At 38.4% G+C, this 21,574-nt stretch overlaps 1 protein-coding gene across 1 annotated transcript in view; it reads left to right on the forward strand.

The window, feature by feature from the left end:
* Positions 1 to 20,421, forward strand: part of CHST9 (carbohydrate sulfotransferase 9) — a 106,545-nt gene extending 86,124 nt beyond the window's left edge. The window contains exons 3-4 of the mRNA XM_060775205.2: positions 10,502 to 10,539; positions 17,711 to 20,421. Coding sequence (XP_060631188.2) covers positions 10,502 to 10,539; positions 17,711 to 18,811 — 1,139 coding nt within the window. The 3' untranslated portion in view covers positions 18,812 to 20,421. The remainder of the gene's footprint in view (positions 1 to 10,501; positions 10,540 to 17,710) is intronic.
* Positions 20,422 to 21,574: the final 1,153 nt, after the last annotated feature.

A 21,574-nucleotide genomic window follows, 5' to 3' on the forward strand; every position in this document is an offset into this window, starting at 1 on the left:
CCGAGTCCCTTGGGGAGATGGTAACGGGGTACAAATAAAGTGTTGTTGTTGTTGTTGTTATTATTATTATTATTATTATTATTATTATTATTACTACTACTACTACTAAGGTGACCAAGGCTGTTTCAGTGCCATGTCCGGGCCTAAAGCCAGACTGTAGTTAACCCTATTTTAATAGTAACTCTCAAGCAGCCAGAAACAACATTTATTTGGCATCTATCAATGGGTGCCAGTTAACTAAAAATGTACTCTAACAACGTCAACTGTAACAGGCTTTTCTAGATAATAAATCAAATAACTTTAAAATAGAATATAATAACTTTAATTATCATTGCACATTGTACAATGAAATTAGATGCTTTCCCCAGCACACATCACAAAAACGTACCCATCCCTCTACACTCCAACTGCCATCTCACAGTCCCCAGTTCCACATCAATGTGAAATCTCACATTAGTTCTTTTTCATTGTGGCTTTTTATTTATCTGCTGATGTATTTTATCTTTTTAATGGACAGTACACTGCCTAAATAATTTTGATTAGCAAGTAATTTTGCTTAGCAAGTGCAGTCAACTCATTGGCTAATGAATAGAGAATGGGAGGCATTTTTCATTGCTTTTCCTTATGATTATGGCCATATGGAAAGAAATGTGCAGTAAGAAAGGGAGACAGGAAAAGTTCAGAGACTGATATCGTTCTTTTAAAAGAACACATGGACATTATTTCATTTTAGTATCTAGAAAAACACTCATTCCTTACATGAATTATGGCAGGCATATTGAGATAATCATGAAATTGCCTGAGGGATAAAGGGACTTATATTTGTGGTTTTCCAGTTGTGCTTTCACAGGCATTGTTCACTGGTTGTTTCCTTGCACAACCACAGTACAGGCAGCATATGCCACTACAATAAACAATGTTGGCTTGGTGTGGGGGGGGGGGCATTTTGCCATTCATCAGATGGGCATGTTTTGATTATTTACTGTACAATTAGAGCATTACATTCCAAGTTGAATGCCATGCCATCCCATGGAATCCTGGGATTTGCAGTTTGGGGTGGGGAGGAGCAACCAGAATTCTCTCCCAGAGAACTCTAGTATCTTGCTAGACTGAGACAGTGTAACCTTTGCTTGCTGATGCTTCAGTGTACACAAACCTAACTTCATGTCCAAAATTATTTTAATGTATATACAATTACATTTAGGCTACCCATTTAAGCTACCCATTTAAGTAAAACATACATGAATTTCATGTTTAGCCATAGGTCCAATCTCCAAGATATTTCATTATGCACATTCAAGTATTTCAATATCCAATAATAAGTATGGGATATTTCTAGTGTAGAGCATTTCGGACAAGGGGTACTTAACCTGTGTAATAACCACGAAAAGGATCTTCCATAAATAAAGCGTGTAGAAGACTTGACCTTGTTCTTTCTCTCTTTCTCTGTCACACAGATTGGTCACTCCAGAATTGCCTAGAAGTTTGGGTGTCCTGACTGTTGTTGGTGAGACCTATACAGGAACAGGCGACTAAAATCTGATTCTGTCTGCCAGAGCCAACAGTAGTAAATTGAAAGAGCAGATTCTCTCCCTCCTGCTGCTCATTTTTCCACATTGTTTTATTGGCAGTCTGACAGATTTTATTTCTGAAACGAATTAGCTGAACATTAGGCATCCCGTGGAGGCTTCACTTTGGGACTGTGCTTTCAAAGCTGCTGCCAACAATCTAAAGTTCTCACTGACTTGCAGTATGTCATAGACGTTACTCCTCCAGAGAATCATGCCTATTTACTTGAACTTTCTGTTCATACAGTGGCCAGTCAGGTTTCTATAGGGAGATCACATACATATGTAAGTCCTCTCAAATCAATAGACAATGCTGGCTTTATTGAAGGCACTGAGGTGTTTAAAATGACATAAACATCTAGATGTATATCTGAATAGGCATCTCCATCCACATTTTGTCAGAGTTATGCATGACTGCCTCAATATGAGGGAGAATCTGCATTCACATTTGTTCCATCTGGTCATGATGGGTTGAGGCAACGTGGCACTAAGGGACACATACAGCCACTTTGAGTCTCCTTGTGGAGAGAAACGTGGGATATAAATAAACATAGTAATAAATAATGTATGTAAGTGTTTCCATATCACACTCAGACCACCTCAACCTTTTGCCAAGAACACCGAATATCACAAAAGATGAGCACAGCTGTCATATTTATAGCATGTTTCAAACTGAGCAAAAAGAAAACATAATCTGGTTCCACCTAGGAAACTAACAGTTTAATCTTTGCATAAACTTTATGGGCTACAACCAATTTTTTTCTTGCATCTGAAAAAGTGAGCTAGAGTTCAAGAAAACCTTACGATCAAACAAATTCAAGGTGCCAGCAGGTCGATGTTTTCCTTCCTTTTTTATTCTGAAACAGGCAAAAATGTTTATCTCTGAGATGTACAATCAATAGTTTTTCCATTTGTCTATATCAATATAGAAAATTGTGATTTACCTGTCCCAAAAAAGCCAGGTTGCAGATCTGTTGTCTATATTATTACAGACAATTTTCTGGTGTTTCTAGATGCCGATTCTTCCATCAGCTAGTTTTATTAGAGCATGTTCACTGGCTTGCAAAATGAGAATCAAAAAGCTTTTAAAATGTATGCTGGTTTTAAAGAAATTTTGTATTCAAAATGCAAAAAAAAAAAAGACTTCAGATTTGCTCCATTCCAGTTTTTTTCCGCAACTTGCTTTAACATATCCATTTTAAAATATGTGACTGAGTAAGAATTCTTTGGGCAATAAAGAATAAACAGTAAGAAGGGGGTTAAAATCTTCTCATAGACTTTTAAAACATTTTACACATACTTCACCGATACAAAACACAAAAATCTGTTCAATAGTACTAAAGGAAATCACAATGGAACATTAGCTTCCATGTTTAATCAGAACTGAGTAACAACCTAATTTAAGAATGGAAAAAAATAAATCTAAAGATGAACAAAAGATGGATCAAGAGATACATGCCACACCAGCTCATTGATCACAGGTAGAATCTGGGATTACCAGCTCAATGAGGCAGAAACACAGTCTTTCTGTAATGATGAGCCAAAACAGTTCTGTAGGGCATGGGGATTTGGGCAGAAGGAAGCTTTGGACAGAAGGAAGTGGGTAGACTTTATTTGGCCTCTATACTGGATGTTTACCATCCATGCTGTAAATGTATTATTATCAATTACATTCTAAATGCAAGTGGGTGGGAGAGATAATGAGACTGAAGCTATATAGTATGCATCTACACTGTAGAAATAAGACAGTTTGACACCATGTTAACTGCCATGGCTCAATGCTATGGAATCACAGGTGTTGTAGTTTCACAAGGTATTTAGTTTTCTCTACCAAAAAGTGCTGGCGCCTCACAAAATACAAATCTTAGGATTCCATAGTACTGGGAAATGGCAGTTAAGGCGGCATCAAACTGCATTAATTAATTCTACAGTGTAGATGCACTCTTAAGTGAATCATAAGAGTTGGAAGAGACCGCATGAGCCATCTAGTCCAACCACCTGCCATACAGGAAAAGCAGAGATTTCCTGGAATCTATCTACCAGTGTCATACATCTAGCACAAAGTTTACATTGTTCATAGAAACCTTATTTTCATTTTCATGCATGTGTCAAACCCACTGGTATTGAGCTTTGATTCTGCTTCCATCAGCAACTGCATGCTCTTGTTGACTTCGTTGGGATTTATGTTTTTTTAGCCAGCTCTTTTAGCTCTTACACAACTGCTGGCATTTTTCTGCTAGCCTGTTCTTGGATGCAACCTCTCACAGCTCAGTCTCTTAAACACAGTGCTACACCTGTTCTCTATATTTATGTATAGAGCATATTTGATTGTTACTCTGTCAATGTGCATTTTGGCTCTAATTTCAGTTTCCTTTTCTTATTCACAGAAGCATTAATGAATGTGTACTCCAAGATGTGTACTCTATTCACATGAGATCCGCTTTGTCGGACTGATGAGAACATCTTATTTTGTTCTTGTTTGTATTATTTATAATGACTTCATTAGTTAGAAGCTCAGAGTGGACACGTGGGTTAGCACAAGATTTTTGGCTGCATTAGCTTCAGCAAATGTTTATATGCTCCCAGGATTATTTGAACCTCCTAGGAACAGCTCTGCATCCTTATTAGAGTCTGACAATTAAAAGACTGTTTTCATATCAAAAGTAATCACCAAATATTAACCAGAATGCGGTGAGAATTCAGTTGCTCCAAAAGGTCCAACGTACTTTCATTTGGTCCAATCAGTATCAACTTGGGATCCATTTTTCTGTTTAACGCTGCCAGAGTAATTGGCAAATTGGCATTATGACAGTTTGCTGGGGTTATGCAACACGCAGGAAAAGGTAATTAATGCTTTGTGGGACCTTTTCATCATACCCACTTGCATAATTGGCACAGAGGTTTTTTTGAATAAACATGACAAGACTGTAACACATTCTAAAGCATTTGCAGAAGTATGTTTTTCAATACTGAGGGAAAATGGAGCAATTAATAATATTTCACTGTTTAAATGTGTGTGTGTTTTTTTTTTATTTGGGGTGGATTCTTGGTCTCCCAGCTTGCATCAACAATAAATAAAAACATAAAAATGGACATTATTTGCCATTTGCCTAAAGGCCAACCCATTACTCAAGGCTACTTCAAACTATTTAGAATGCACTGTGTAGTGAACGGGTGCTTTCAAAATAGCAAAAAAACAACTAATGAAATTATTGTCTAAGTGGGGAATTTGTTTAAGACACCAAGGCCTCATTTACACAGGCTCCTTAACATGGGGCATACATTCCATCCTCAATACATGGCAATCATGAAAGTCTGACTGATTGCTTTGGACCATCAGCTTCCTGTATGTGTTGCCATCACCACTGCTTGATGGCTGAAGGGGCTTGGGGGGGGGGGGAGTCCCGGTAATATCCCCTCCTTCTCCTTGGATGCCTGGGTATGTCTGCTGATGTCAGCATGAGGATTCCATGATGGCCAGGAATTCTTATAGAACTCTGCAGCAATCTGGCAACAGAGGCAGCATGAGTCTAATCCCTCCCCTTGTTCTGATAAGAACAGAGAAAAGGAGACGGCAGTGGCATGTGAGGACAGTGAACTAGTCCTCGTTGAACCTGGTCCTACTGTCCACAATGGTTCAAAGCTGTGGAGTTGGTTTCAGAATTTTAACCAAACTCTGCCATGTACGTGCACACACACACGTACACACAACTTTTCTTAATGTGTGGCTAAACTGGGTCAAGCCCACAAGACGTTTACCCCATGATAAGCATCAGAAGAAACAGAGCTTCATAAAGGCAGCCCATGTAGATGTCTCTACATACAGTGGCAGAGGAGGGCTTCCGTGTTCTGGGTTTCAGTCCCAACATCAAAGGAACTATGCAAAACTATCCTTTTCTCACAATAGGATTAATACATTGGATTACTCTTTTAAAGTTCAGTCTAAAACCTGGAATGAATGCATTGCTAATATAAACTGCTACTGCATACTCCTTAAAAAAATGTCAGAAAGACATTGCCATCCCACCACCGCAATAAGAGACCAGACAACAGTGTGGATTGAAATTTGGGCAACTTTTATTTAAAATGTTACCTGAATTAACTTTTTCTGACTTAAAACATATAATTAAAGGGGCATGAACCTGGTGTGTATTTAAATCAAGATAGTGGCCCTTCTTGACCTACCCCTCGGCTAAGTTGGGTGAAACACCTGGTTCCCTATATATAGTCAACGTTAACACCTCCAGGGTGACTACTCAAGAAAATGTACAACGAATTCTATCTCAAGTCCAAAGGATTTTACAGAGCCAGAACTCTCCCAATTTCAAGGCCATTTCCAAGGCCATTTGCCCTCACCCTGGTTACGTAAAAAAAGGGGGTGCCTTAGATGTAGACGAAATGTAAACCTATGGCTGCTTTCTGGAGAAAGGTCTATTTATAGCCCCAAGCTCCCAATTTACTCTTGCAAACAGTATAGGGTAGTCAACCCCTCCCCCCCACACACACACACACATACACACACGCGCGCACACCCCAAGAACATAGGGGAGAAAAAATCCTACCCGGCCCCAATAGGCAACCAATATATTATACTGTTAATGGGTGGGAGGGAAGGTCAACAAAAAGCTCAACTTGAGCTAGGAGGGGCAAGGTGCTCACTAAGGCAGCCCCACCCCCTTGGAAATAGTTCCAATGGAACTATCTCTAACAGGGCTGATCTCCTCTTGGTGAGGGTAGCAAAAGGCTTTCCTGCACCAGCTGTGTTGGCTTGGGAATCAAAATATAAGGGACCTGTTAATGATATAACTTAAAATTCCAGCAGAAAACAAAGGAAACTATTTGAGATGTGGATTGCTGTTCATATTAGGTTAAATCCACAATGAGCTCAGTTTAGAGTAGGCTCATTGTAACAAAACTTATTTAAGTTAACTGTTCCTGTTTTTGCTTTAGATGGAACTATGAGATCTAGCTATAAGAAACAATGGCTGCAAATTATCTAGCCTAGGGGTGTGAAATTCTTAACTTGTCTGCAGAGCAGTGTGGCTGGAGCGTGTTGCCTTGGTGTTTATGGAAGAAGCATGCAAGGGGGAATGTGTTAGCACAGCAAGGCTGGATCTACAGTGCCATATAATGTATTTTGATCTCCATTAAACTGCATTATATGGATCTACTGACCAGGCTAAGTTATGTCTCCAGAATTTGGCAAAACTTTTTTCTATACTAATGCATCCCCTTTCCAAATAATCCCTCATTTTGTAATACTCACTTTTAAAAAGGAATACCAGCTCATAAGTGTAGGAATATTTTGATACTGGTGTCTATAGAAATAATCTGGAGAAATTGCCCTTGGTGTTATTGGTCCTTTTGCCAATGAAATTGTCAGAAGTCTTTCCAGAGTTCTGTTGTTACATTGTTGGTTTGAGGTAGATACCATAAATTTAATAATCCAATTTGCATTTATAGGCATCTCTGTAAATATGTGAAATGGGAGACCACATGCACAAGCTCAGTTCCCCCTCTGGGCTGTCTTTAGAAACTCATTGATGTCACTTCCTTCCTCCATCAGCAAGTGAGTTTTTCTTTAATTCTCAGCCCCAGCTGTCTATGCTGTCAACACAAAGTTATTAAAATTCCTTTAAAGTGAATCAAAATAGCCTAAAAACAAATGTACTGGGAAGCAGGAAAGCATCAGTATTCAAAGTCCACAAACCTTTGAGCAAAATAAGAGTTGATCCAACTAGAGATTGCAAACATTGGTCTTTCCTAGCATCTTGTACATCATTAAAGGATGCTTAAAACATACACTCCTCAATGTTTTATTACAACAGAAAACAGAGAGAGGGAGCCTTATTTGGTAAAAAGAAATTAGCCTCAAGATGTGATTTCAATTGTCACAATGAGGTTCTCAGTGAACGCAGCACTGCCTACTGAAAGTCTGCCTAAATAATGTTTAATTTTCCTTTTCCAAGCAAAAAAGTAACACTTGTATCTACAAAACAAAATAGTACACCATTATGCAGGAAGTAATTACCATAAAGAGGCAATCCTCTGCCATCGCTTAAAGCAGTAAGTCATCTTGATTTTTTTTCTTTTTGTTTTTAGGAAGATAGTTATTGTAAGAGATCATTAGATAAGTTTCCACTTTCAAGTCTGTAGGTATCAGAACAATTACCTGCATTGTGTTTCTAAACAACTTGCCTGGAAATAAGTGGTTTGGAAACTTAAATCCACATTTCAAGCCCTCAGTAATTCAGGGAATAATGATGATTTGGCAGTTTAACATCATGGCTGAATTCTCATGTAGGTGTTACTGTTTCACAGCTAATAATAGAAAACTATAAGGTATATGATTCCATACAGTAAATAAAACCTCTCATTTTTAATGACCCTTCCATGCCTTGAAGTTCACAGAAGTATTTTATTTATGGCTATTACCTCCTTGCTTTTCCAAGCAGTTCAAGGCAGCATGAATAGCTTGAGCTTTAAACAATTGTACTTTTAGATAGATAATAGCCATGATGGCTCAAATATTCTTGGAGTCCCCAGAAAGGAAATGTTCTCAAGCTTTGCCTCTTCCGCTCAGCTTTTATCCCTACCCCTCCTACTCGAATGACTTGTAGGAAAGGGTAGGTAGTACCTATCACAAAGTGAGCCAATGAACTTCACAGCCTAGTTGGAAATTGAAGCACAGTCATTCCAGTTCTGGTCTGATTCTCTAAGCACTATACTACACTAGCTGTCAAATGAAGCTCATACATTCCAAAGAGAAAGTCATTTATTGTCTTGCTGCATGTTCACTGATCTGACCCAAAACTGTCTAACTTGACAATGGCTCTTCTGCCGTGGTTTGGGGAAGTCAGGCAATGATTTATCTGTTTGCATTGGCTGTACCCAGTGACAAATCATTTTCTACCCATATAGAAGGCATTGGGGAAGATTTGATCATGCATACAAATATTGTGTATGAAGGCTTGGGGATAGTGATGTCTTACACCACTGTGAGTACATACAAAGTGCACATGAGCCATCCTGTTTTCTCCACGCACAAAGGAATGTCATCCAAAATATTTGCCTTCTGCCAGAATAACAAGGTGCGTGTGGCATATATCATCTGATTGATTAAATGTATGCAGAAATCAAGTGTCAATGGTCTGAAGGAACTCTGTGAAAGAGATGTTAATTTAACAATTCTTAGTAAGGGTATCATGCTCCGAAAATATAAGTAGTCACAAATGTAATGATATTACCACCCTGTGGATAGGTTAGCACCTGTTTTTAGATGGGGAAAATTATATTTTCTTAACATTTTAATTTTATTTGTAGTAAGAAGCCTAGTCTATTTGTCTTTATGCAGAGGCAAACTGCATTTCTGTAAACAAGACAGCAAATCCTCAACCTCCTATATTTGAACAAGAACAAAAGTGAGAGCATTTGTCAATGCCTTTAAACCTGCCAGTTTGATAGTTTGCCTCATGTGGCTCCACAGCAATCCCTCTAGCTACACAAATTGTGACACTGACAAGCTGTAAAGGGAGTGCCATCCACATATCCTTGCCCCAGAAATCTGTGATTGATGAAGTTCGACTGAAATTCCCACAAACGACGTGAATGCCTTTCAGTAGTAAGGACAATGTAGTCCACATGAAAAGCAAAAAATATCCCTTTGTTGCCTTAATTTTCAGTGTGTTCTGCATCTTTTAAAACCAAATAACAGGGAGCAAAGCATCTTAGTCTCTCTCTACCTTATTTTTTTCTCTAAGTGACCCTACTGGCTCTCTCTTGTCATTTTTGATTAGACGAGCAAGATGCCTGACTCTGACAAATCATTTTTCCATCTTACCTGCCTCAAATGAGGCAGAGATATTTTCTTTTATAAAATGTGTGTGTGTGTATCAAAATATAATATTTTTTATTTGTTAGCTGCCTCTCCTAATGGTGCCGTGTGTGTGTGTGTGTGTGTGTGTGTGTGTGTACACGTCATAGTGAAATATACAGCTCAAGTGCTTTGCGACTCATACATACACAATTCCAATTTCTGGCATTGGTATTAATTGGGTCTATTCAATTTCTGAATGTGTGCCTTCAATAATTATGGTTGAAATGTGTGAATATGCCACTATATCTCTTTGCCTATGCAAGCCTCTATTACAGCAGATATTCCATGCTCTGGCAGAGGAAATGTTCTATGACTTCGCTCTTCATAGCTGGAAGTAAATGGCCAAGAAACCTTTACTTTGTGTCTGCTTTGGCTGCAAAAGGCAGCCTCTGGGAGCATCCTCTTAAAAGAGGAATGGAATGGTTAAGATATGACTTGTTTACAGAATGCCGTGAGTGGTATATGAAAATTCCTTATGTTATAAAATGTTAAATGCTGTGCAGGTGGTAGTTATTGTAATGCTTTTTTCTGTTCATTGAACTGTCTTTGTATTTGATAACATAATTTAATTCTCAGAGAAGAGATTTTAAAAGAGTCAGCATAGAATGATGGAGCAAAAATTGAACAAAACATTGTCAAAGACTGGTCTACTATAAAGATTAAAACCAGTTTTCTTATTAATTTTCTTACAATAATTCAACTGATATTTTAAGGACCACCTACTTAATATTTCACGTTGTTACATCTTGACTCTTCTTATACTTAGTGAGATCCGTTAGTCGAATTTAGGCCTTGCTAAAATCAGCTGGGCAAATTAGTTGTGAGTTCAGTTCAATTGATTTCAGTGAGAACTACATTCAACTAAATTAGTCTGGATCCAACTCAATGTGCAAGTAGTATTTTAAAATTCAGTATACAATCCAAAATACTCATTACAGTATAATTTTAATGTATGGATTTGTTTTGTTTTATTTTGCAATATTTTTCAGTTTTGTTTCACAGCCTTTTTCATGATTTCATTTTCTCATGTATAATAATTATTAATTTTCTTTTCCAGTTTCTGAAGAAAAATTACAACAGCAGGCATTCAATCAGGTATTTCAATCATTTTACCTTTCTTTGAATTTCATAGTTTATATGATGAACAAAGGCTGAAATTCATTAATGAATTTATATAAAGACATGTTTGTCTTTCCCTATACATTTCTCACTATTAGATAAGCACAACTAAAGCAATCCCAGTTTAAGAAGAAAACAAAACAAAAGAGATTTTGGATGAAAGTAGGCTATATAGAAGCAATACTGTCAAGTCCAGGGGAAATGCCATAAGGAATCAAATGGAAGATTGGAAATAGAGTTCATTTATAAGACTTTGTTATACAGTGGGGAAGTTCCTCTCTCAAACATTACCTTGCTCATAAGAACCTAGAAAACTAGCCTTCCCTTCTTAAATAAAAGCTGCATGAAAGAGCCTTAGTATAGTAGCCACTTGCATGAAGCACCTTCTTGACTCACCACATATTTAAGCTATCATTGCATTATTATTATTATTATTATTATTATTATTATTATTATTATTTCTGTTATAGTTCAGCCGGAGGCTGAAGAAGATGAGATTGTTTTATCAGAGGTTGTGAGGACTGATGGGTTTTCCAGTGTGGGAAATGAGGGGTTTTAGATCACGATTCTGCCTGGGATAATGGGGTCTGTGTCTGGTGAGAGAGAAACAGTTTCAAAGCAGAGCAGAGAGGGAGGGAAATGCTGTGGCATCAGAAGACAGGGAAAACCTTTTCCTTAGCCATTCCTTGGCAATGGAGGATAAGTTGCTGAAACATATCTGAAGTTAGTAGGAGTTTGAAGCATGAACTCCAGGAGGAGAGAGCCAGATTATGGTGGTCACAGAGAAACAACAGAGTGAGAAATCCAAACAACTGAGTGAGAAATCCCTGAAGCAACAGAGCAGATGTCAAAGGCATGTCTTAATGGCTTTGTGGTCCTTAAATTAAAGGATTCTTTACTTAAGGGTCAGAGCAGACAACACTGCATTACCGTGTACATCTTGGGCCATGTCCCACATTCACATTTATGTCTAAGGTCTTTGGGAAAGTCTTGTACTCATGTTCATCGATTCGTGTTTTGAAAGAAGTTCTGTATTCTTGGTAATGGATGTATGCCTATGTTTTGATCCCTGTTTTTTTCATGTACTTTGCCACTTTTGAACAGAACTTTGCTATTTGGACTATTGCCTTTTGAATTCCTTTTTTCCTATTCCTTTTTGGACATTGCTTTTTCTATATTGCCTCTTGCTTTTTTATATTTGCTTTTCTCATTAAACTGTTTAGTTAATAATACTGGACTCTTGTTTGATGCAAAGGTAAATTCAGGCTAGAGTGGAACAATTTCTTACCCACCTCTCCTTGTGGTTCGAGATGAGTTACAACATAATTAAAACACATAATCATCTAAAACATTATCTAAAATACACATATTAAAACATATTATTTCTACAAAATACACATTAAAATACACAGAATAAAGATTAAAATATAGAATGTGTTTAAAACCTAGGTCTTCACTGCCATATAATTCAGTTCCATGCAGTTAAACTGCATTCTGTGACTGCATTATATGACGGTGGAAATGGGTCCTCTAAGATCCAAAGCAACTACTGTTTTTCAATGTATTTTTCTGTTTATGCTGAAAGTTTTTAAATGGAACCAAATATCTCTAGCTTGCATCAATATAAATAGGTATCAAAGTAAAGCTAAAACTAAACTAGGACTAAACATAACAAGGGCTAAAAGAAACTATCAAATCCCTAGCCTAAACCACCAAACAGTAACTAACTAGAATGGAAACTACAACACATTAAAGAATTCTGACCCTTCACAATCTAAACTGCAATAGGAAAAAAGTAAAAATGAAAAGAGTATATTGTTCCGCCATTTCAGATCCAACTAAAATACCTAATAGAATTACTAATACTAATAACCATAGCCACAAGTTATTACATTAGAGTTCTGATTGCTCAAAAGGATCACACATAGTTTCCAGTCATTCAAACATTTTATTTATTTATTTAATTGCAGTATTTATACCCCACCTTTCTCACTTTGAAGGTAACTCAGAGGGGCTTACAGAACACACATATGACAAGCATTCAATGCCGAGTATACACTTAACAAGGACAAACAACACAAACAGAGGTAAAGGCAGGTTTTCCCATCTTATTTCCATCATCTTGGAGGCTGTGCTCAACTCCAGCCATGGGCAGGTGGGAGGTGCTATTGCTCCATCTTCCATGCTGAGGAGCTTTCCTTTGATTGATGTCCATTTAAGTGTGCCTTTATTACCTCCCTGCTAAATGCAGTATCTACTTGCATTTCTGCTTTCGACCAGCTAGGTGGGCAGGTGAGCTGGGGCTGACGGCGAGTGCTCACTCTGACCCGGGCTCAAACAGATTTTCCTGCACCACAGCAGTTTCACCTGCTGTGCTATCTTTTAAAACCCATATTAATTTGACAATTTGGGATCACTCTGTAACTTTTACAATTGATTCTTTCATCATTGCTGCTATGGATCATTTTCAGGCTTGAGCAGTGCTCTGGCTGCTGTCATTATATATTGCATAAGTACGCACAACTGTATTAATGTCTTACTGTCATTGTGCAAAAGAGAACACTCTTCTCACATTTCTTTGAAAATAGAAGCCTTAGCAAAATATTTGATTTTTAAAACTGCAAAAAGTGCATTTGGGGGTTTAATTTTTTTTCTCCTACTAATAGATTGGATAAGACAAGGCATTTAACAGAGCTTAACTCTACTATACATGAATATTAGTAGTAGCTGCTGAGAACTTGCAGCATCAATGAGTTTCAAAAACAGCAGTCACACAGAACTTCTTGCCCTTAAAAGAAAATAACATATTGTAGTGGGAAAATAGTTATATTCACTAATGCCAGTATGTCATTGTATCATCATAATTATCATCCATCAATGCACATTCAATTGCCAAAAATAAAGCAATAAGAGCATCTCTGACTGGCCCACAATCTGATGATAATAGAGAAGCATAAAGCATAATAGCAGCATGCAGGGCAATCTAAGTCTAGAGATATTGCCAATTAACACTGTAGTTAATTAACCAATTAAAAAAGAACAAAATAAGAGCCATTAGAAAGTGGTCATATGAACAGTCATACAATTTTAATTGTCCTTTATTTTGAATGGCAAATTCAGCAATTTGCTCATCATTTAATAATTAAAAATATAACCAACATGCTGGCAGGTCTATTGTCAATTGAAATGTCTCGAGCAAAACTTCCCTCTGAACCTTGTACAATTTATAAAACATTAAGAGTTATGCTGAGGCTGCAGACTTACACCCACTTGCCTGAGGGTGAAGCCCATTGAACTGAGCGGAGAGTATTTCTGTGTAGACATTATAGGGTTACACCGTTAATCTTCTGATTCTCCCAAATTATAAATACCAGTACATAATAGATGTTCACAGTTAGTGTTATTTAATATCCAACAAAGCACCATATTCTTAAGATGTGCATAAGGGGGATTCTCAACTTATGATTGCAGGAGAGATGCTGAGGGCATAACCAGAGGTGAGGATCACTTGGCTTTCCAGATGTTGTTGCGCCCTGCAACTTCCATGATCTCTAGCAGGCCTTGCTAATAGCAGAGCATATTGAGAATTGCCATCCAACGACATCTGGAGGAAAACATGGTTCTCACCTTTGCTGTAAGCATCCACCCTATAGAGCTTGTGGCCTGAGCAGATGCTATTGACTTATCCAACATTGGTTTAATAAAGTGTCCCCAGCTCCTCTTTTGGTATTTGTACATTGAATGCTATGACAAACAAATGCCTATGCTGTGATCTTCTCTCTCCCATATCCCTTCCATGCATTCTTAAGCAGGACTGGGATTATGAACTTATGAGTATTCCTAAGAAATGAGTGTCTGGTGTTCCTTCTCGGTTCTGATGAGCCCTTTCCATTTCCCCTTAATACAGTTAATAAAATATGTGTGTTTCTGGACATTATTTATAATAAGATTGATACCATAGTCAGCAATAATGGGAAAATAATAGGGATAGCTTCTTATACCACAAATAGGAAGAGCATTTCATTTTTTTTCTATTCAAAACTAATAATTTGCACACTGAAATGGAACAATGAGATCAGGTGAAATTTGCATAAGTAATCAGAAGCCAATTTAAGGGTTCTTCCAAAATGCATCCTTGGATGATTTTTTCTTTCACCAGCCTCTATAATAATAAATAATAATAAACTTTATTTTTATCCCGCCCTCTCCCAAAAGGAACTAGGGGCGGCTTACAACAAAAATATAATATACATAGCAATAATCAACAACCAAAACAACACAAATCAAGAAATCATAGTACAAAAACAAAAGCAGCCATAAACATATTAAATTATAACATCAATACATCACAAAATATAAAATTATGTGCTGAGATAAAACATATTATACACTACTTTTCATATGCTTTCTGTTTTGATACCAAACTTAAAGATCTATTTTTAACATATTGGACATAGCTAGCAAGATAGCCTATTTTCCCTTTGTCCATATGCACAATAAAGGCTTCTTGAGGCAGCTGGGATTTTTTTTTTACCTTGCCTGTTGCAGGCAGACACACACAAATAGAATCCCACCCTCTCTCAGCTCAAGTTTTATTACTGCTGACACAAAGAGCTCGCATTGGTGCAATGGGTTAAACCCTTGTGCCGGCAGGATTGCCGACTGAAAGGTCAGTGGTTCGAATCTGGGGAGTGTCAGCTCCAGCTTCTCATGCAGAAACATGAGAGAAGCCTCCCACAGGATAGTAAAATATCCAGGCATCCCCTGGGCAATGTCCTTGCAGACAGCCAATTATCTCACACCAGAAGCTACTAGCAGTTTCTCAAGTCACTCCTCACACACACACACACAAAACTGTTGGCACAGTGCTGCAACCCAACACTGTTTCTCCATCTTCCCTTCAAGGCCAATGCTACTAAAAGAAATCCAGCTAGACAGAAAAGGAGGAAGGGGGCTAAGAGACATAAACTTTCTTTGTTTAAACATTTGAAAGGATGTCATATTGAAGATGGAGCAGACTTGTTTTCTGCTGCTTTAAAGACCTATAGAGCAGTGGTTCTCAACCTGTGGGTCCCCAGGTGTTTTGGCCTACAAATCCCAGAAATCTCAGCCAGTTTACTAACTGTTAGAAGTTCCAGGAGTTGAAGGCCAAAACATCTGGGGACCCACAGGTTGAGAACCACTGCTATAGAGCAATGGATTCAAACTGCAGGAAAAGAGATCCGATCTAAACATTAGGGAAAGCTCCCTGACAATTAAGAGCTATTTGGCTGCAGGAAACACTGTCTCAAAGTGTTCTAGAGTTTCCTTCTCTGGAAGTTTTAAACAGAGATTGGATGTCCAAGTGTTTTGATTGTATATTCCTACATGGTTGGACTGGATAGCCTTTCTGTTCTCTTCCAATACTATAATTCTATAAAAGGGACCTCACTGCCAGGCTTGCTAAACAAGGTATGCCTGTCCCATCATTAATGTTTGCACTATAGAAAAATTAAGTATAAAAACCATGGAACAAAACATCAGAAAGACTGCTTTGCATAATGTAATCATTACTTTGCAACATCCTTTTCTTTTGCTCTCTTCATCTACTGAGTGCTGCCCTCTTCTTGACTGATGATTTCTCCCTGAGAGCTGGGAGGGGAGCGGTTTCAAGGCACTCCTGCTGTGTTTGTCAGTTGAACCTGGGGAGAGCTACCTGAGGCGCTTGTGAGAAGCTTAGCTGATCTTGTTTTAGCAAAAAAAAAGTCACTCCTGTCAAAGTAGTTCAACATCTGTTTGCTGCAAGTACATCCTTTCCTACTCAGGTAACTGCTTTAGAAGTCCTTTGGTCACTTTCGGTTACCTCTACGCAATGCCCTTAGGGATAACTTTGAGCTTCAGTCAGGGGTCCCAGCTTACATAAATTAAATTATTCCTGGGTAATAACTCTCTTGGCTTTCTAAATATCTTCATTTCCCTGGTTTAAAGATATTATATTATAGTTTAATGAAGTATTGTATTCTATATTGTATTTAGAGATTGGAAAAGCTGTTTATTGGAATCTAGTTCCCAGAATCCCCCAAATATAAGTGGTCGTGCCCTCCTACTCTCTCAGTGTGGCAGAGATAGTCCCAATTAATCTTCTGCTGTTCCACTTTTTAAGCTTTCCAATATCCCCATTTCTCCCTCCCCCTATCACTATTCCTCTCTGTCCTCATCTCACTTCATTTGCTGCAAACTTAGACCAAAGGGCAAAATTAATTTGCCCTCAATTTATTCGACATGGCAGATAGGAGAGATAGAGGAAGAGTCTTTTGCTTTCCACTGGCTCAGCAAAGGTAAACTTCTGCAGCCAATGCATATGTCCTTTCTCAAGAATAGCTTTTGCCGACTTGGCCACTCTCTGTTACTGCTTGGCCAGCCACCCATATTCCAGTTGGAGAGCATAACAATGGTCAATCCATCATTCAAACCTTTCAAATACTAAATATAGTAATTTAATATTATTGCTGCTTTGCCAGCCAGTTAGAGATTTGTTTCTTTGTTCGAGTACTATTAATATTTGTATTAAAAGATCCCTTGTCTGTCCTCAAATTCAGCAACTATTTGTGTTGTTTCAGAATATTTCAAATGCAAAAGGTACAAATCTTTATCATTACCTTAACAGAAGCAATTGTAATTATCGAACAGCTCTGTGGTAATATATATTCTCTCAGATTACTTATTACTACCCACTCACCTACAAAGCCAAGTATGTATTTCAAGGATGGGAAATATAGTTTGACTTCTCTGTCAAATTTGTATCTCCCATGGTTCCATTGCATTGAGCCTTGACAGATAAAGTGTTGCCAAACCTCCTTAATTCTGTAGTGTAGATATATCCTAGGTCTAGTTCACCAGACACATTTATTATTTATCCTAATTGTTTGAAACGAGTTCCATTGTATACTGTTCTGTGATCTTTGAATATAGGGCAGGATATGCAGTACATATAAAACGAAGTAAATATACAGGTTGGAGTTGACCTCATGTATGTCAGATGATTTTTGCTGCTTTTTATTTGAAGCAAGACAATACAACACACAATACTTTCACACTTCATTCCCTTTTTACTTTCTTTGAATCTGGCTTCTATAAAGACATGCTAAACTTCTTTTATTTTTTTCAGGACTTCAAATTCTGTTCCACAGAGAAAACCACCAGAACAAGAAATTGGATCACTGCTGGGAATCTTGACAAGCCAAGTAAAGCTCTTGCTAAGAGTAGACACTATCAAGGAGAAGGTGGCCCTCTCCTGCAGAGCAAAGACTCCTTGACCACCAAATTATCTGAAGAGCCACAGAAGATTAAATTTCTGCTTAAACAATTCAAACAAGTGAATTTACCATCAATCATGCACCCTCTCAACAAGAATTTCATCAAAGATGATCACTGGAAAGCCACAGATGAGATGCAAGAAAGACGCAGGTCTTTTCTGTATGATTTCTGCAAAAAATATGTTAGTGAACACAGACCCCGGGCTCATCTAGTGCGCATGGTGTCCAGAATCTATGTGGAAGAGCAACACAAACTCCTGTATTGTGAAGTCCCTAAGGCAGGCTGCTCCAACTGGAAAAGAGTTCTGATGGTTCTCAGTGGCCTTGCTAAATCAGCAGCTAATATTACCCATGACACTGTGCACTATGGAAAGCATCTAAAGAAACTGGACAGCTATGACCTGAAAGGCATACACATGCGTTTAAAGACATACACCAAAGTTATATTTGTACGGGATCCCATGGAAAGGTTAGTGTCTGCATTTAGAGATAAATTTGAGCATCCAAACAGCTACTACCACCCTGTCTTTGGCAAGGCAATTATTAAGAAATACAGACTCAATGCAGACAAAGAGGCATTGAAAACAGGATCCGGAGTCAAGTTTAAAGAGTTTATCGACTACTTATTAGACTCGCATCGACCAGTAGGTATGGATACTCACTGGGAGCAGATAAACAAACTTTGTTATCCTTGCATTATCAGCTATGATTTCATTGGCAAATTTGAAACACTGGAGGAAGATGCTAATTATTTTTTGAGACTGATAGGTGCTCCAGAAGGGTTAACATTTCCTAATTTCAAAGACAGACATTCCACTGACAGAAGAACAAACTCAGAAGTTGTGAGAAAGTACTTAGAAGATATACCTAACAGAGAGAGGCAACAGACATACAATTTCTACTATATGGACTACCTGATGTTTAACTATACTGTGCCATATACAGAACCTTGAATTGGCTGAATGCTTAAGCAATGTTAGCATTTAGCTTGTGAGTAGAAAACATGTAGCTTCTTAAATGGCAATGTTTTGATTCACTGATGTTTTCATAAGCTGAAGTGACACCAACTAGCTCATATTATAGAATCACAGAGGAGAAAAATTAATTGCACTGAAATGTCTGGGAGGAAAAACACTTTTATATTAGTTAACCTTAGGATCTACAGATCTAATGTGAATGTCTTTAAATGAAGCATTTATATCATAATGATTCAGAAACCTTCAAAATAGCATGCCCTCATTTGCATTTGTTCATCTGTCATGTATCATGAATATATTTTTAAATCTTCTGGGGAATATCAATTAAAAGCAAGCTTTCTTTTTTAAAAAAGCATCCATAATATGTGAAGATGGAAGTACTGGATTTGTTCCAAATAGGCATGAGGAAATGGCCCTGATCCAAATCTTGCATGTGCACGGAACCCCATTAGAAATTTGGCAGTTAATTTAAGCAGGGTTTTTTTTAGTAGCACAAAAACACATTTTACTACAACTGCTTCTCTTCCTACTTGATCAGTGATGTTGACATTTTTTCTAGCAGGACTTTCACATGCATATAAATTGGATCAATTTCTGTTAACCCCATTAACTTACATTCCCCTTCACTGTTAGAAATAATTGTACCAAAGCCAGTTTCTATATGTTTCCTAGCTGGTTTATAGCAATAGTTGTTTATTAGCAATAATACTAATCTGTCCCTGATTTAAAGCTGTTATGTTTTTGAACATCACAAATTGGTCTGAAACAAAATTTGTATCAGAATATGTTGCTCTCTGCCTCATTGGAGAGCACTTATTTATCAGTTTTTCACTAGAAGGTGGATGGTGAAGAATTGGCCTTGATATAGGATTATAAAATCAGAGCTATTTACAGCCAATGTTGCCTTTGTCAAAAAGGTCATAGCTTGGGAGAAGTTTTGGATTACAGTGCCTCTAGAACAGCGTTTCTCAATTTGGGGGTCATGAGGGGGTGTCAGAAGAGTTGCCAAAAACCATCAGAAAACACAATATTTTCTGTTGGTCATGTGGATTCTATGTGGGAAGTTTGGCCCAATTCCATCATTGATGGAGTTTAGAATGCTCTTTGATTGTAGGTTAACTATAAATCCCAGCAACTACAACTCCCAAATGACAAAATCAATCCCGCCCAACCCGACCAGTATTCGAATGTGGGCGTATCGGGTATTTGTGCCAAATTTGGTCCAGTGAATGAAAATACATCCTGCATATCAGATATTTACGAGTCGTAACAGTAGCAAAATGTCAGTTATGAAGTAGCAACGAAAATAATTTTATGTTTGGGGGTCACCACAACATGAGGAACTGTATTAAGATATCATGGCATCAGGAACATACTATTCTTGCTTATATAAAAAAGTTATTTAGTTATATAGACAAAGCTGCCAACCAATTTTGGAGACAAGCATGTTTGGTCTTTTGCAGCACTTGAAGACATTTTTTTTCAGACCACCTCCTAGATCTCTAGAACCTGTAGACTTTTACAGTAAAAGAACAGCGATATTTCCAAGCTCTGTTCTTTTATTGAAATGGTTTGATGGAAAGGGGAGACTTATTTATTTATTTACTTTGCTTATATACCGCTGTATCTCAAGCCCGAAGGCGACTCACAGCGGTTCACAAACAGTAAAAACTGTAGAAACAGCCGTGGTTCCATACAACATATAACAATTGACTTAACACATTATCCATAAATTACCAATAAGCAATTACAATGCACAATTATTACAAAAAACAACCGTACCCAATCTTCTCATCATCCAAGCGTAGTCCACGTTCGTTGTCCATTGTTCCATTCCTATGTTCCATTACCAGATTGCACTAAATTACTCAAACGCCTGCACAAACATCCAGGTCTTCACATTTTTGCGGAATACCATTAGAGATGGTGCTAGTCTAATGTCCGTAGGAAGGGCGTTCCACAGCCGAGGAGCCACCACCGAGAAGGCCCTATCTCTCGTCCCCGCCAGCCGAGCTTGAGAAGCAGGCGGGATTGAGAGCAGGGTCTCCCCGGAAGATCTCAAAGTCCTGGTGGGTTCATAGGCAGAGATGCGGTCAGATAGGTAGCTTGGGCCGGAACCGTTTAGGGCTTTAAAGGCCAACGCCAGCACTTTGAATTCAGCCCGGTAGCAGATCGGTAGCCAGTGGAGTTGGCGCAACAGGGGGGTTGTATGCTCCCTGCGCTCCACTCCTGTTAAAATCATGGCTGCCGAGCGTTGGACTAGTTGGAGCTTTTGAGCTGTCTTCAAAGGCAACCCCACGTAGAGAGCGTTGCAGTAGTCTAAACGGGATGTAACCAGAGCGTGGACTACCGTGGCCAAGTCAGACTTCCTAAGGTACGGGCGCAGCTGGCGCACAAGCTTTAGCTGTGCAAATGCTCCCCTGGTCACCGTCGAAACCTGGGGTTCCAGGCTCAGCGATGAGTCCAGGGTCACACCCAAGCTGTGAACCTGCGTCTTCAGGGGGAGTGCGGCCCCATCCAACACAGGCTGTAACCCTATGCCCTGTTCGGCCTTGCGACTGACCAGGAGTACCTCTGTCTTGTCTGGATTCAATTTCAATTTGTTCGCCCTCATCCAGACTGTCACAGCAGCCAAGAACCGGTTCAGGACCTGGACAGCCTCCTTAGTAGCAGGTGGAAAGGAGTGACAGAGTTGGACATCATCCGCGTACAGATGACACCGTACCCCGAAACTCCGGA

The sequence above is a fragment of the Anolis sagrei genome, chromosome 4 (assembly GCF_037176765.1).
Source record: "Anolis sagrei isolate rAnoSag1 chromosome 4, rAnoSag1.mat, whole genome shotgun sequence".
NCBI lineage: Eukaryota > Metazoa > Chordata > Lepidosauria > Squamata > Dactyloidae > Anolis > Anolis sagrei.